The sequence below is a fragment of the Varanus komodoensis genome, unplaced genomic scaffold, assembly GCF_004798865.1.
Source record: "Varanus komodoensis strain SLA01 unplaced genomic scaffold, ASM479886v1 scaffold32, whole genome shotgun sequence".
Classification (NCBI taxonomy): Eukaryota; Metazoa; Chordata; class Lepidosauria; order Squamata; family Varanidae; genus Varanus; species Varanus komodoensis.
Window position 1 is genome coordinate 1,270,529 of NW_025335798.1, and position 15,915 is coordinate 1,286,443.

Consider the following 15,915-nt stretch of genomic DNA (forward strand, 5'->3'; position numbering starts at 1 on the left):
CATTATAAGATGCCGCCTTTAATGAACCTCTGCTGTCTTTTCGGCGCCTGCCAACGCATCCGGCTCTGTCTCACTAACACGACCCGCGTAGCCTTTTCCCTTTATAGCCTTAACAGCGGTTGTTTCGAGCCCTTAAGAGGGATACAAAGAGGTTCAGAATGACAAACAATTTGAAAAAATATGTATATATTTATGTCCGAGATATCTATCCCGTGATTGAAACGCCTGTTCTTCACTGTTAGAAATCACTCCAAGAAGCAGGAGATCGGAAGTGCCAAAGGGAGGCTTAGAGGCGATGGCGAGTCGCGAGAGAGAAGCAAAAGCATACGAGTAGTGCGCTATCGTATTCTTATTGGACACTCCCGTCCCAAAGGTGCATAAGGTTTTCACCGCGGATCTGCAAAAATAAAGAGCACACGGCAACCGGGCAATCATGGGTATCGATTTTTTTAGCGGAAGGTCCGACTGTATATCACCATAGCGTTTCTCCCCCTCCCTATGACCTTCCTGGCTTAGCAATGGCGGAAATAAGGACCATTCGGAACCGGAAATGGTAGAAGTTTGGGAGGCGGTGGCGGCGGCCCAGGCAGATCCTTCGCCGCCGTCGGTCACGTGGAGGTGGCGCGGAAGCTTCTCGCCTCATCCCTCCTCCTGGCGGAGCCCGGCGCGGCGGCAGCATGGCGGACACGGCCTCTCAGGTGCTGCTGGGCTCTGGCCTCACTATACTCTCTCAGCCGCTCATGTACGTGAAGGTGCTAGTGCAGGTGAGATCTTTAGCCTCGGCAGGCTTTCCTGCTGTGGGAGAACGTGAAGATGGGGACACCCGCGGTGGGGGGGCATCAGAATGACCCAGGTGGCCGCTCCCTCTTCCTTTCCTGTTGTCAGTTTGCCCCTCTGCCAGAAGCCTGTCATGACACCACCTCTCTCTTGCCGCGCACACGGGAGCAGCATCTGGCCGTATGTGCCGTGGGCTCACCCTTCGCTTGTTATCTGCGGCCCTGATCTGCTTTCTTTCCGTGGGGTGGCCTCCACTTGTCCCTGTCCCACCGCCCGGCAGAGGCAGGAAAGCCGCAGATGTGAACGCAGACCGTGCTTCCTCATTTCCACCTTCTCCCACTTCCATCCGAACGACCGCCATAACCTGGCACGCACCGATCACAAAAGCAAACTATTGCGGTACCTGAAAACACAGAAAGAGGCCTCTCTGGGCGGCAGCACCAGTCACTGCGGCCAATTGTTGCAACTGTTTAATTTTCTCTTAAGAAACATGCTTTGAGTTGGATGGAGAGTGAAGTCTTCCCCCGTGTAAAATTTCAGTCCTGTTCTGGTAGAAGACTGGGCAAGAGTCCTTCGGTCCTTTGCAGAGGTCCCCCCTTTTGTAAAAAGAATGTTTTCTCTTGGGTTTTGCTGTTATCAGACATTCTGCCAACTGCTTATCACACTCACATGCCATCCTGCCACAGATGCTTGTGGATCTGCACTCCGTCTTTGAGCTTTTGCACATGAGTTTGTAACGCTGCCATTTTACCTTGCTGTGACAGTTCAAGGAAATTCTGGCGTGGCGGTAGCAACAGTCATGCAAGAAACAGCAGTGATCCACTGCATCCAGGGGGCTTCCAGAACCCCCAGTTCCACAGTGGCAGCCATAGCGATTGAGCGCTAGCAGGGGGATTTGTAGACGGTGCCGGTAACACCACAGAGTCAAAACCATCTCCAAGATGCTGCGCTTCTCTCGTTTGCTGCCTTTGCTATGTCCATATTCCTGGAAGAACAGAACTGCCAATACTAGCCACAGAGCAATCCTCATTGCAGAAGCCAGTCCTAATTGTAACAGGTTTCAAACTGGATTGCCTACTCAGATATTTTATTCTGAGTTTGGCTGCTTTCTAAAATCCCAATCAGTTTACTCTGCTGGCTTTATGTGCATCTCTTATTCAAATCAGCCCCCTTCTCATTTTTATTGGTAGTGCCTGGGACACACCCACTAGTTCCAGACTGCAAAAGTTTCTTTATATAGTATCTCTGGCTGCATGTTGCTTTTGGCCAGTTGTGGCTTCTTGCTCAAATCCTCATTGGTTGAAAAGAGTAGCTGCAGAGAAACAAGAATGTGCCTGTACAAGAATTTAACAACCCCGGCATTTTTAGGATTTCATCTTCTAATCACAAATGGAGGTTTGGGAAAGATATTTGCATTTTCAGAGTGTAAATATACAAATCTCTGTAATATGATGGTTCATATTTAAGGTCAAAGAGCAGTTCTGAAGCTAGCTTTTATTAACTATCTATATGTTAGCTGTACCAAGAACGAGACAGGAGCTGTGTGATGGGCTATCTGTCTCAACAATAATGTTGTCTATCTCTAACTGGGGAAATTGGATTAATAAAAATTAATGTTCAGTGTGCCTATAAAACTTTCAGCTGAACAACAGATTTTCCTGATAATACAAATCACAAACTATGGAAAGTCTGGCAAGGTCTACTCTGGTCAATCAGTGATTCACCTTATACAAAGCAGAGTTGTTCCATATTAGGAGAGCTGCACCCACATTTATTGTGTTAATCACAACAAATCCTAACTCCAGACACAGCCAGGTCACATAAAGGGAAAATTTCTTTTAAATAAAGTTACCAGTACAGTGCAGGGAAGAGGGAAGTCCTTGAAGAGAAAAAAGGGCAATGGGCTGGGTATGTAGATTTGTTTGCACTGCAATTCTAATTTTCTTGTATATCACTAAAAGATGGTCCTTGGTAGGTGTCCAGGATCCCTATAAATCTTTCTGCTGAACTCTGATTCCCATGATACTGAGTGAGTTGCAAACTATAAATAGAGTGACTTTAAGCATTTCAAAGTTGCAGTTAGGGTAGAAACTCAGGTTTCTTTTTTGATTAAACGTATATCTGTGGGCTAATTGAATAGCTGTATTAACACCACTAGTGGGTGTTGGAACCATTCCTTAAGGTGTTTTTCACTTTGTAGAGGTTGCTGCAGATTGTCTCTTTATTTTGAAGGTGGGATATGAACCCCTCCCTCCAACTCTGGGAAGAAATATTTTTGGGCGACAGGTCTATCATCTTCCTGGCCTCTTTGCTTATGGTGAGTGTAAAATAGATAAATTTAGCAAATGAGCCAGAAAGAGCCTAAAGCAGGACTGGGTTGCTGTAATGACTGTACTGTGCTTGGCAGCCCATGTCTTTGGAGTCAAGTTGTCATGTGTTGTTGGTTCTGCTAGAGAGTCTTCAACTTTTAAAGTGTGCCAGTGATATTATTTAGCTAAAGTGGTTGGTATCTGATACAGAGATTTAAAAGAAGTGCCAGAACTGTAGACAGGGTTCCTGGCTTCTGAATTCTCTCTCATAAGCCAAAGCTTTAATCCTAGAGATGAGTCATATTTGGACATTTGAGTCTCTTGCTGTGGCCTCCAACCCTTCCAAGCATCACATCTATGATTTGGACTGTACATGCATGTGCATGTCTCAGCAGTGTCACATTTCATCCTCCAGGTTGAGTGGTAACATTATTGACACTGGGCTGTATTTCAAACACCTTTGCTCAAAGTAATGATTTCTAGCTTTGGCTCTGTAGTTCTTGTTCCCACAGAGGATGGTGGAGTCTAGTAAAGGCAACTGGGGTGCTGGTGAATGTTGACATTATTTGGGGGTCTAATCCAGTGTGCGGGACTGCAGGTGGCGCAGTGGTTTAAACCGCTGAGCTGCTGGGCTGGTTGATTGAAAGCTTCCCGGTTCTAATCTGCACAACGGGGTGAGTTCCCGTTGCTCCGTCCCAGCTCCTGCCAACCTTGCAGTTCGAAAGCATGCAAATGCAAGTAGATAAAAAGGTACCACTTTGGTGGGCAGGTAACAGCGTTCCGTGCACTTCGGTGTTTAGTCATGCCGGCCACATGGCCACGGAGACTGTCTGCGGACAAACGCTGGCTCCCTCGGCTAGGAAACGGAGATGAGCACCACCCCCTAGAGTCAGGCATGACTGGATGTAAAGTCAAGGGGAAACCTTTACCTTTAATCCAGTGTGCAGTTAAGCATGCCGAGATCAGTGGGAGATGAATCCTCTTTACTGTGCACTAGATTGAGTCTCCAGCTGTGCACACTGACCTTTGGTACTGAAGTTTCTAACTTGGCATTAGGCCTGGGCTTCTTTAATATGGCATAGCCTAAGTTTGAAATAGTGTTACAAGATGACATTATTTTGCTGGGATTTCTTCTAGGCAGGGATGCTGGGGAAATGTGAAGGACATCTTGATACCTATGTTAACTTCTGTTTTCAGCTAAACACATTATGAAGATTGATGGAAGGGCTGGCCTCTTCAAAGGTTTGGCTCCTAGGCTCTGCTCAGGAGCCATTGGCACTGTGGTGCACAGCAAAGTGTTACAGGTACTTTGTAATTTTGTCATGTAGCAATTTTAGTATGCAAAGCAGTCTTTATCTTGTGACATAAAGATACAGTCTTTTTATTGTGACATATGCTGCTCCTTTCTGAGTTCTGCTGATAAGATGTTAGCAGCTTTCAAATAGCAGAAATGGTCAGTAAAAGCCAAGAAGTATAAAGATTTGATGAATGTATCAAAATTAGTTCATATTCCTGAGAATTATATGTACTTTTATATACAAATGGATGATGTTTAGCTTTCATATATGTAATTTTAAAAACTAACTCATTTTACTGCTAGAACCTTAATGAAATGGGTTGTTGCTTTCACTCGGCTCCTTTGCTTGTTTACTTAGGAGTAAGCCGGGGCCTGGACATTTTGACAGGCTCTCGTAGCCAAAATTTACGGTGGCTAGAACCTTGCCATCTTTTAATGAGCAAAGGATGTGGGCTTTCCACTCAAGGCATGTTGAGCTTTGGCAAGGCTTGGCGCCACATGCAAAGGACATTTCTCTGCTGTTCCACCCACACCACATCCTGTTCCTATGATAAGTATGGTGAGCGCATACATGGCTGCCTAGGAATAAGCCTGTTAAGCATTTTGGGCTGGTTCACATGTATTGCCAAACCATAAACTTCATGCTTCTTCCCATATGTTGTGTTGGGCATCTTGTGGCCTTCTAAATGTTTTGGTCTACAACCTTCATGGTCCTTTAATATTGGCTGTGCTAGGTAGGTAGGGCTGATGGACGTTGTAGGCCAGAACATTTGGAAAGCCACAAACGGCTCACCCATGCATTCCCGTTCAACAAATTGCTCTTCTTTAGCAGAATGCATATTTGCTGTTACATCCAAATTAGCAAGTTATGGCTTGTATTCTCCCTTCAAACCAGGATTGCAAACTACAGGTCAATGCCTTGAAGCATGAAGCTTGTTCTCATAGCACTGAAACATGGTTTGGTGTGAATAGAGCAAATGGCACTCCCAGATAAATATGTGTGTTATAAAGACTGCTGATTAGGTCCTTTTTGGCTGCTGCCAGCTCTTACCTATTCATTCTGAATATGATCATGAAGCAGTTTCATGCTTTTAGCAATATAGTTACGCCGTTGGCATCAAAGTGGCATATTCATAGGTTGCATAATTTTGATCTAAATTTAGTTTCGGCTTTTCTGTGGCCTGCCTGGATTGTTGCTGTGGCTAGTGTGTTAGGGCAACCTGTAAGTAGCAGTTTCAGATCTATAAGCCTGTTGCTCTACTTTTAGTTATACAGAAGACCTGCAGGCTGGCTGGGGAATGCTGGGAGTTGTAGGATTTTTTTTTCTGTCTAAGCATGCATGGGATTGTGCCTTTAGTTATGCTGGCTTTGGAACTCTTTCACAGTTGACAAACATGGTTTTCAGTAATGAAGTTGTGCAGAATCAAATGTCATCTACAGGCCCCTCAGCAGTGGTGTTAGGCCAGAATGCATTTTGGCCAACCACTGAGAATACAAGGTGCAAAGGATTGTACGGTAGTGTGCAAGTGTTTAAAAGTATATAAGTGTTAGCTTTGTAAAGCAAGCATTTGCATTTAGTACAAGAGGTCACACACACCTTCTGGTTAGAAATAATCCAAGTGACAAGCCAAAGAAATTTTTGAGGCAGATCCCAGATTGTGTGGTTGTTCGCCAGAGACTCTGATAATGTTTAGAAAGTACAGCCAGCTTATTTGGCCTGTTTTCCTACTTTTCTAGTATGTTTAAGGAAAGCAACATTTCTAAATTCAAGAGTGTAGGTGTGAGTTCTCAAGAAAAGGCAGGCAGGGTCATTCCATTTGCATTGCTTCTGCTAACCAACTTTCTGTTATGTTTGGGGTCAGAGTTGGAGTAGGCTTAGAAAATGTGCCTAGATTTGGGAGCTTTTTCAACAGCTCAAATTTGTAAGACTTCAGTGCAAGCACTTAAATAATTATGTTCTCCATCCTGTGCACATTTACACAGAAAAACACCCCACAGCTCCCAGTGTGGCTGGTTGAGGGATGCTGGGAGTTGTAGGACACTCTTCTATCTAAGCATGCCTCGGATTGCACCTTAAGGCACTCTTCCTAAGGCAAGTAAACAAGGATTCTGAAAACAGAATTTTTTAATGTAAAGATGCCTATAGAGCCGAAAACTTGTGAGTGGAGAAGGGCCCATGGTTTAGAACTGGAAAATCCTTGCCTGAAACCCTGGAGAGATGCCACCAATTTTTGTGAACAATATTGGGCTAGGTAGATCAGTGAACTGATCTTCATATGGTAGCTTAATGTGTCCCACTGAGAACTCCTGGCTAATGTAGCTGAGTCAGAGCCAACCTAAGTGAGAGGAAATTCTTTTCCAGTCCTCAAATAGAGAGACCAGGCTGTGCTTGTGAAACAGATGCTGTACTTGCACCCCCTAGAAAGTGCTATCTCAAAGATTTGCATTCAGACGCCGTTTGTGTGTTCCTCTGAAGTTGCATAGGCTGTGCATGGTCTTTGCCGCATTGGTGCCATCAGCGTGCCTGCTCCCTTCTAGAGCTTCATAAGCAAAAATAGAGCGGTCCCTGCCCCAACGTGCCTTTCGATCTAAGCTTCCAAAAAGGGAAACAGAGTCAAGGTGGGAAAGGCAAGACTGGGAGTAAAGAAGGAATGCAAATGCAATTACAAAAGCTTATTGCTTGGCAGCAGTTAGGAATGAAGGTGAAGGGGATACATCCTGGGCTCACACTTTGCTGTTTTCTTTCTCTCTAGAAATGCCAGGAAGCTGACCAAGTTGAGGTATGTTGCTGCTGGCTTCCTGCACAAATTGCTTTGTCCTTTCCCTGCCTGGTTGATTTCTCCTTTTGGGGATGATCTGTGGTCTGTGCTTTACAGTATATGGGGTAGTGCACCTTGTGACAGGTGGGAGGGTATACAGAGTATCTTCTACTCAGAATTAGGGAAATGAAACCTGTTGGGATAACAGGATGCCTTGTACAGAGGCACTAGAAATACTGTCATCTCCTGAAGCTGTCTTGTTTTTTTTTTCCCTTCACTCCAGGAACCAGGGAACAGTCGCAAGGAGTCTGGGTCCTCCCTGGATCAAGTTATCAAAGAGGTTAAGCTGTGGGGTTCCTTTGCCATGGGATGGGTTAGGTGTGGATAGGACTTCTCACTCCTGGAAGCAGAGCATGTGATGTGATGGCCTGTTCACTCACAGCACGAATCCTGCCCAGCTAGGCAGACATCATAGTAGATGCTGTGACCATAGCAGATACTGTGGCCTTCCTTGGGTAGCTGTAATGTGTGAACATCTCTCTCCAGCATTTTGCTTTGCAACACTGGACTGCTAGAGTGCCCACTTTTGGAGCAGGGACACATTATGTCACGGGGTGGGGTGGGGTGGGGTGCATCCCATCTCTCTGCAGCTCTGATGTGGGGCATAATGTGACATGATGCGGCCCTCCAGCAGCATGTGGAGCAGGTTTTGCCTTTACTGTAATGCTGTCCCGGCAGTAGTCATTCATTTGCCTTTCCCCCATGTGAGGGAACACCGCCGGGCGGAATGCAGAACCTGCTCCTGCAACCATGGTTGACCCTGACATGGGGCTGCAAGCAGGCTCAGCTCTTCTTATGGGTGTCCCATGTGGGAGCCTGTTGACTTTGTCCCATAGCACTAAATGGAGGGCATGGAAATGGGCTTTTGGCATGAAACATTGCGACCTGATGAGATTGTGCCAAACCCTCTCCCCCAGAGCACTCCCAGACTACTTTTGCTCACGGAGTATCCCTTACCCTCTGCTTAGTTTGTAGAGCTGGTTTATGAGTTCTGAAATACCAAATCCTGCTTTGTTAGTTCTCTGGAACAGAAGTACTAGCAGTTCTTTTCCCAGAAGGGGGAAGGAGAGTTGTGCCAGTGCAGCTTAGAATTGATGGTGGCCCATCATTTGGCAGCACAGTACTTGAAGCAAGCTGCATTCACAAGTCTTGAAGAGGAGCTAATGTCCAGTCATAGCATCCCTCGTACTATAGAGGTCAGGCTGCTAACAGGACGCTTTCTGAGATGCGTTGATGAGTAGCAGCAATACACTGGGGACAACTATGCCTAGTTGGATGATAGAGCCAGGCTCTGTCCCTGAATAAGTCATAGCCTGCTGTACTATGTCACTTCTTTTGAAACTGGCTTTATTCTATAAGCAGATTGTAGCAATTTTAATTATGGACTCACTAAAAAACGTGCAGCTCTTCAGCATGTATGCTCAAAATATGAGCCAGTGTGCTGGAGTGACTAAGAGCACAGGACTGGAACTCAGATGATCTGGGTTCTAGTCCTCACTCAGCCATGGAGCCAACTGGAGGCTTTGGGCCAGTCACAGCCCAACCTACCTCGCAGGGTTGTTGTGAGGATAAGACTAAGAGCAGGAGGAGAAGAATGATGTAAGCTGCTTTGAGTTCTTTGTAAGGAAAAAAGCAAGATATAAATCTAATAAATAAATTGTAATTCACACTGAACAGCAAGCATTAAGTCCTTTCATGGAACCTGTTCATGGGGCGGGCGAGAGGAGGGGGCATGTGCTGTCCCTTTCCTTGGCCAGCCTTTCCGCTGCTGATGTTTCTGCAATTGCTTTTCTTCTTAGACCTCTCAAGAGATGATTGCACGCTCTGCTGCTGCGCTAATCACCCACCCATTTCATGGTACGTTTGGACTGGTGCCATTTTGGTCACCACCAGCACTTGTCCCTAAACTGTAAGGGCCCCTTAAGGTCATCAGCAGTGCTTTGAACTGGCCCGGAAATGATTTGGGAGCCAGTGCAGCTGCTTCAACTTGCTTCCCATATGCTGCCCCTGTTGATGGCTGGGCCTCTGCCCCCTGGACAGACTGCAGCCCTTTGTTGAGCACTTCACCGTAATCCAGACACCATGTAACTGAAATAAGCAACTTGTGGCCCAGCAGATCTATTGGCCTACAACTCCCATCAGCCCTATCCTGCTAGTAGGGAGGGGTGATGGGAGCTGTGGCCCTGCAGATATTTTGGCCCAGAAGTTGGCCATCCTTAAACTAAGGAATGTGCCACCTGGCCAAGTCTGCAGTCTTTAGGTACAGGCCTAGTGGGCACACCAGCCTTAGTTTGGCAAAGATGCTCCTGGCCATAACCAATACCTGGGCATCCAAGGTTAGAGCTGGGTCTAAAGGATTCCCAAACTGTGATCCCACATTCGCAATTTCAGCCAGTGCTGAACCCCCATTTCCAGCTCAGCTTTACTAACCAGGAGCATTTTGGTCATGGCTGGATTCAACTTCAGCTGAATGGTGGCTTAGACTCCTGGAGTGATACGTTTCTGAACCAACCTGAGTGGGGAGAAGGTCGCCCTTGCTGATTTTCTTTTCCTTTTGGCTTTGTCCTTCAGTGATCACGTTGAGATGTATGGTGCAGTTCATTGGCAGGGAGACCAAGTACAGGTATGTGCGGCTCTTGAGGCAGCTTCAGTGGGGCTTTAGCCTGCAAAGCTAGATCTGGGAGAACTCAAAAGAGGCCAGGAAGCAAGTAGTGTGAGACAGAAGCTCCTGTCCTCTTTTTTGTAGTTGGCTCTGAAGGAAGAATTACTTGCTCTGTAATTTCCCAGAGTAACTTGATGGGTTTCTTTTCCAATTTTCAGCGGCGTGCTTAGCTCCTTTGTCACCATTTACCGGGAAGAGGGCATCCTTGGATTTTTTGCGTGAGTACTAGCGAGGGGGCTTGGCCTGCCCTTTGTACGTGCCATGGTGGTTGTTGCAGGGTTGAGCTGGGTTTTGCAGAGAGAGCTCACAGAAGGAAGACTGTTGGCTTGTGAATATCAGCTGAACAGAGCAGGCAGTGGGAACAGCAGGGGCAGGCAGGTGCCTTTATATTGTGGGCTGTTGAAGATACCTGCTTGGCCACGATGGGAGACGGGTGGTTAGGCTTGATGAAGCTTTGGCCCACTCTAGCAGGGCTCTTCTCAAGTAAGCCCCTGCCCAGAATGGGTGGTGAAAATGAGAGCAACCTTCTGAGACTGAGCGTGTGCTTTGCAAAATGTTGGCCAGTCTCCCATTCCCTGGGCACAGCCAGACTGCCACTGCTGCGCAGAGGAATTAGGCAGGTTGGGGAGCGGGTAGGGGTACGGGTAGCCCTTTCCCCAGGCAGCCTGCTGCCTTTTCACTTGCTGGCTGTTCTCTTCCAGGGGCCTCGTTCCCCGCCTGCTTGGGGACATCCTGTCCTTGTGGCTGTGTAACATGCTGGCCTACCTCATCAACACCTATGCACTGGAGAATGGGGTGAGTATGCTACTTGCAGTGTGGTTAGGCTGGGGTTTGGACTGGTGTGAGCAGTTCATTCCCTTCGTATTGGTCAGCTTGGCAGGCCTCTTACTGCTGCAGGATCCTCCCAAGCCTCTGTCCAGGAGAGCAGGGCTCTGCACCTTTAGGGACCCATGGGCAGCTTTAGGACTTTGTTGCTATGGGCGGCACTACAAAATGGCTCCTGTGGAGAATGTGGCTAATCAGGAAAGGCGGCCGTAGGGGCCTGGCTGCTCAAAAGAGGGGCAGGGAGAGGAATGGCAAGGCTATATGTAATTGCTTGATAATTGTATTTTCATATACAGGCACTTCATGTGTATTAATTGCTATGGATATATACAAATACATAAAAAACAGGATTTTTAAAAGCTGCTGCAGATACCCACAGATTGTATGTTGGGGACGCCTTCCTGGGTACCATTGGAGAACTCGATGTGCCCTCTGTGGAGGAACCCTGAGGCAGAGTGCCTTGTTGTCCGCAACTTAATGCAATTGCATATTGCTACCTCAGGCAGGCCTAGAATTTCTTAGAACCCTAAAGTTGGAAATGCCTGCTAGTAATGGAGGAAGAGGTTTCTATTAACTCAATTCTATTCTTCCCAGGTCTCTACCATGTCTGAGATGAAGAGTTATTCTCAGGCTGTCACTGGAGTGAGTGTGCAATCCTTTTCTACTTCCTTGGATAGCATGTGGGAGGGGGGAAGTGTCTTAAAAAGATGGCCATAAGTGTGCAAACTCACTTTCATATTTCTGATCTTGCACTCGGGCATGCTACTGGGCCTCACAGAAGGAAGACTAGCTTCTAAAAATGTCCTGTACAAAAGGCACCACCAGTCTTTAGATTTTGCAGCTTCTATCCAATTTTGGGAAGCCTTTACTGCTTGTCAGCAAGATCTGTCTAGTGCTGAGTACTTGTCAGGTGCTGTTGGAGCCTGAGCTGAACAATTGCCAGCCCCTTCCTTATGTCTGTTTCTTGCTCAGTGGAGTTTCAAACCAAGATCAGCATTGCCACTGGAAGCATATTACTAAATGTTAGTGTCCTATGGACCTGATTTTCTCCAGCAGAGGACATGCTCCTTATGACAAATTCCTGTTGAATTTAGTGTAAATTGTAAAAGGGTCTGCCATTAAGTGTCCTTCAGCCTGGTGGAGCATGAGGGAGAAATTTGGGGTACTTTTCCAGTGGTAAATCTCATTGTATTGTCACTTACAGTTCTTTGCCAGTATGCTGACTTACCCCTTCGTACTTGTCTCAAACCTGATGGCCATTAATAACTGTGGGTAAGTGTAGAGACAGTATCTTTTTTTAACTTGACTCTTGATTGCATGTTTTTAAACACACTGTGCAGTCTTAGGTGACCTTTGTTTTTCAGGCCTTTTTCCTTCATAAGGCGATGAGAGGTTTGAGCGGTGTGCTGCATCCTGCAACTGTTCTTTCCATATTTCCAGCAGCTGCTCTCAAGAGGTTTTGTGCCACAGCCCACAGAGCGGGAAAATAATGCCTCTTTTTAGGCAATATTTGGACTGTTTTCCTAGAATAACTCTTAAGGTTTTAATTTAAAAGCACGGTGGTCAAGAACCACCCTGTTGCTGCGCCCTGCCTGTATCCAAAATAGTTGTGGCTGAGCAAAGCACTTTAAAATATGTGAACCCGCAAGATTCAGTGCCTAGTGGCTTTGAATTTTGTGGGTAATTGCAAAGGCAGTAAACCTTTATGAATTCATGTGAATACTGAAGTCTTCTCCATGTACAGGAGTCAGGATGTTGAAATCTGAATCTTGTCTAAATTTCTTGAGATAATTCTTAATCCAGAAATAATCACAGTCTGAAATAACAGTGTCTGGCTTCCTGCTGTGATCCCCGCATTGCTACTATAATACTCCAGGCAAAAAGGCAAATCAGTGAACTGCCTCATGAAAGAATTCTGCAGGATCAGAACTTAAGTCCACCAGGACTGTCATTCTCTTTCCAGCCATGGCTAGTCTGTTCCCCAGAGCCAACTCACAAGAAGACCACGAACGCAAGTCTGCCCCCCATCTTTGGTCTCTAGTCTGTGGTAGTCAGAGCCTGACCCTACACATGGGGGATTCCATTGAGCTACTGACATCTAAGTCAGCCCTGTTAGGTTCAGTGGGACATCTGGTTATTCTTGGGTAAATGTGTACGGCCTCAGCCCATTCTGCCTTGTATAAAGAAGCATTTCAGTTTGTTAGTTTGGAAGGTACTGCCAATCAGTTTCATTGTGGCATATCACACACAGCCATGCCTTACTATTAATGAGAGGGGAATAAAGGTTTCTCCCTTTATCCACTTTCCCTGTGGCACCCATAGTCTTATAAACCTCTGCACCTCCTTTTAGTGATCATTCCCTCCACAGAAAGAGTTTGGTTTCTTAGATCTGCCTCCTCCACCTCTGGGCATGCGTATCGGTTGTCTGAATGTTCTGTCTTGCACAAGACAGCTGAAGGTTGGCTATGCGCCTGAGATGTTGGTATGCATGGGGTTTTTATACCTAGAAGGATTGGGCCCTTGTGTTGTGCCACCTGACTGAAGCCATCTTCTTAAAAACAAAAAAGTTCCACCTGATTCCCTTTTGGAGGAGAGTGGTCGCTCAGAAAGTTGCACCTGGGTTGCTGTTTTGCAAGGGACTGAGAGGGCAGAAAGCTGCTCCAGAGCATACTGCTCAGTTGGGGTGTTGTATTATTTATTTACTGAATGTGTATAAAGGCCACCTGCTAGCATCTTGCTCTCTGGACTGCCATTACAATTCTACCAGTGTTACTAATGAGCCGTTTCAATGCTGTCTCGTCTTCTGCTGTTTTCCAGGCTTGCTGGTGGCCTCCCCCCTTACAGTCCAACTTACTCCTCCTGGTTGAACTGCTGGAGCCAGCTGCATGGGGAGGTATGTCTGAATTGTCCGTCCGTCCTTAGCAGTCCATGGCATGTTGGCTTAGACATGGGGGTGGGGGGAATAACTGAGTATGCAGAGCCCCTCCCTCCTTTGCATTCTAAGAGTGCTCCCCCAGGGGCTCTGACCCTTGGGCCTCCCAGCCTCTCAAGCAAGAAATCCAGCGGCGGTGACCCGGTTGGCACAACATGCCAGGGGCATCACAGATTGCTTAACTTACAGTGAGCTGCAGTGCATGCCAGGCAGCAGTTTGACTATGCAGCCCCTGCTCAAGTGTTGCGATGTCATGCAAACCCAGCCACCAAGGGTTGTTTGAGAGTGAAACAACCCTTGCACAACACATAGTATGTTGTCAGGTTCTGCAAAGGTTCCTTATGGATTAAATGGCCCTTGTCAGGGTTTGCACAACCCCAGAGCAGGGGCAGCATATTCAGAATTGTTGATCTGTATATCCTGCAGCTCACTGCAGGTTGTTAAACCCCCCCTGACCCCAGTATTCTTATTCACACGTGCCCATAATGCAGCTTGGACTGCCCTCCTCTCTTCTGCACGCCTTCCACTGCCAATATTTTAGAGCAGCCTTCCCCAGTCCAGTGGCCTACAGATGGTTTTGATGACAAGTCCTTGGATTCCTGACCATTGGCTATGCTGGCTGGGGCTGATGGGAGTTGTAGTCCAAAACATCCAGAGGGCACCGGGATACCTCCTCCTTGTGTAGAGGGTCTTGGGATTGGGTCTTTCCCTTTCACAATTCTGCCCTCAGAAATTCTGTCCCCTAGTTGGAGAAATTGTCTAAAGCAGGCGTAGAAACAGGGCTGATTCAAATGTGCCCGAGATGTTGCAGTACATCACTCCTGACCTGGCTCTCCAGCCCAGGATTTGCACTGTGGGGAAAGGGTTCCCTCTGTAGCACTGCTTCGCCTAGTCTCCTTCCTGCCATCCAAGCTTTACTTGCAGGCTGGAAGAGGCCTTTGTATTACGGAAGTGGCTCATTATGTGGATTCTGAGCTGGCATAGTCCTTCTGCATTTGGATGTGTGGCATCTTTCAGGATGCAGACTGAATCCAATTTTGGAAAAACTCTCAGGGTGGTTTCATGCTGGTAGTGGGTGGGACTGAAGGCAAATGGGGTGGAGCCAGAATGTTGGTTTATTTTGGCTTATGATTTTTACTTGGGCATTTCAACATTTTAGGGAGGATAGGAGGAGATGCACAAAAGTGAAGAAACCTTCAATGATCAGCATTCACGGAGGAAACAGGGTAGGGCTGGAGAACAGGTCATGGTTCTCTGGAGAAGCCTAGAGTGCTAGATTTGGCCCCAGACCTAAGTAAGGTTTCCAGCTGCCATTCTACAGGATTGTGCTGTATCAGTTTCCCCATCTTCAGATCTTCTTTAATGTCCTACAGCTTCTGCAGACCAGCAGGGGCTAATGGGACTTGGAAGCATCACTGATGGGTTTCAACATGCTATAGAACATGTTTTGTGGATGCTAAAGCCCTGAAACTGGTGGGCCCCTCTGGGCTCAGCGTCTCATTCATACCAAGCTCCTTCATTTGCTTCCTTTTTTCACTTCTTCAGGGCAACATGAGCCGAGGGAACAGTCTGTTTTTCCGGAAGGTGCCTGCAGGGAAGCGGTATGTGTGGGAGGAGAAGATATTTCACTGAGTCTTGGGCCTCTTGTGGCTGTTCCAGATGCACAGAATGATGGCCGTGTGTTGATTTCTATACAGTTTTTTACAAAATAATCATTTAATCTTGGGAAATGGACCTGGCTGTGAGCATGACTTAATGGCAGATGTTTGAAGGGCAGTGTCTTCCGTCTCTCATATCAGTGGAGGGAGGCTGGGGCAATCCATGTGGAGAAACTGCCATGCTTGTCCAGGGATGGCTTATTCTGGTAGCAGTGTTGACACTTCCAACCTCCCCCAGAGGGCAAAGGTGTTTGTTTTATTGGGAATTCGCCTTTCTCCACTTTCTACCTTCCGCTGGGATCGAATCAAACTAGGACAACTGTGGACTGGTGACAAAGCAGAATCTTTTCTGGGATACGGAGGCTGCCTGTGGGGCTGGGGAGTGACATTTTACTTGGAGCTACCAAATTAATTTTCCCCTGGACAAGCTATTTTTCAGCCTTTGCCCATTCAAATGTATCACTGAACTCAGTTCTTGGGAAGCCGAGAAGAAAAATGTTAATCCTGCCTGGCTCTGCAGGGAGTGAAGTTTTAGCAAGGCTGCTGTGGGCAAACCAAGCATGTATCCTGCCCCAATGTGCCCAAGGGATGGCCACTGCGTAGTCATTCTGTGAGGCCGTGGCATGGGGAGGTGTT

General features: G+C 46.9%; 1 protein-coding gene across 3 annotated transcripts; it reads left to right on the forward strand.

The window, feature by feature from the left end:
- The first annotated feature begins 638 nt into the window (after window positions 1-638).
- Window positions 639-15,355, forward strand: MTCH2 (mitochondrial carrier 2). Of its 3 annotated transcripts, none has more exons than XM_044437938.1 (13): window positions 639-764; window positions 3,010-3,094; window positions 4,284-4,390; window positions 7,137-7,163; window positions 7,426-7,482; window positions 9,002-9,059; window positions 9,774-9,825; window positions 10,023-10,082; window positions 10,566-10,659; window positions 11,284-11,331; window positions 11,894-11,961; window positions 13,507-13,582; window positions 15,167-15,355. In XM_044437938.1, the coding sequence occupies exons 1-13, from the start codon at window positions 678-680 to the stop codon at window positions 15,251-15,253; spliced, it is 906 nt and encodes a 301-aa protein (XP_044293873.1). In that variant the 5' UTR covers window positions 639-677; the 3' UTR covers window positions 15,254-15,355. The 3 variants fall into 3 exon arrangements, with proteins under 3 accessions (XP_044293873.1, XP_044293875.1, XP_044293874.1); XM_044437940.1 differs by having other exon boundaries at window positions 699-764; window positions 2,978-3,094; XM_044437939.1 differs by lacking the exon at window positions 3,010-3,094 and having other exon boundaries at window positions 704-764.
- Window positions 15,356-15,915: the final 560 nt, after the last annotated feature.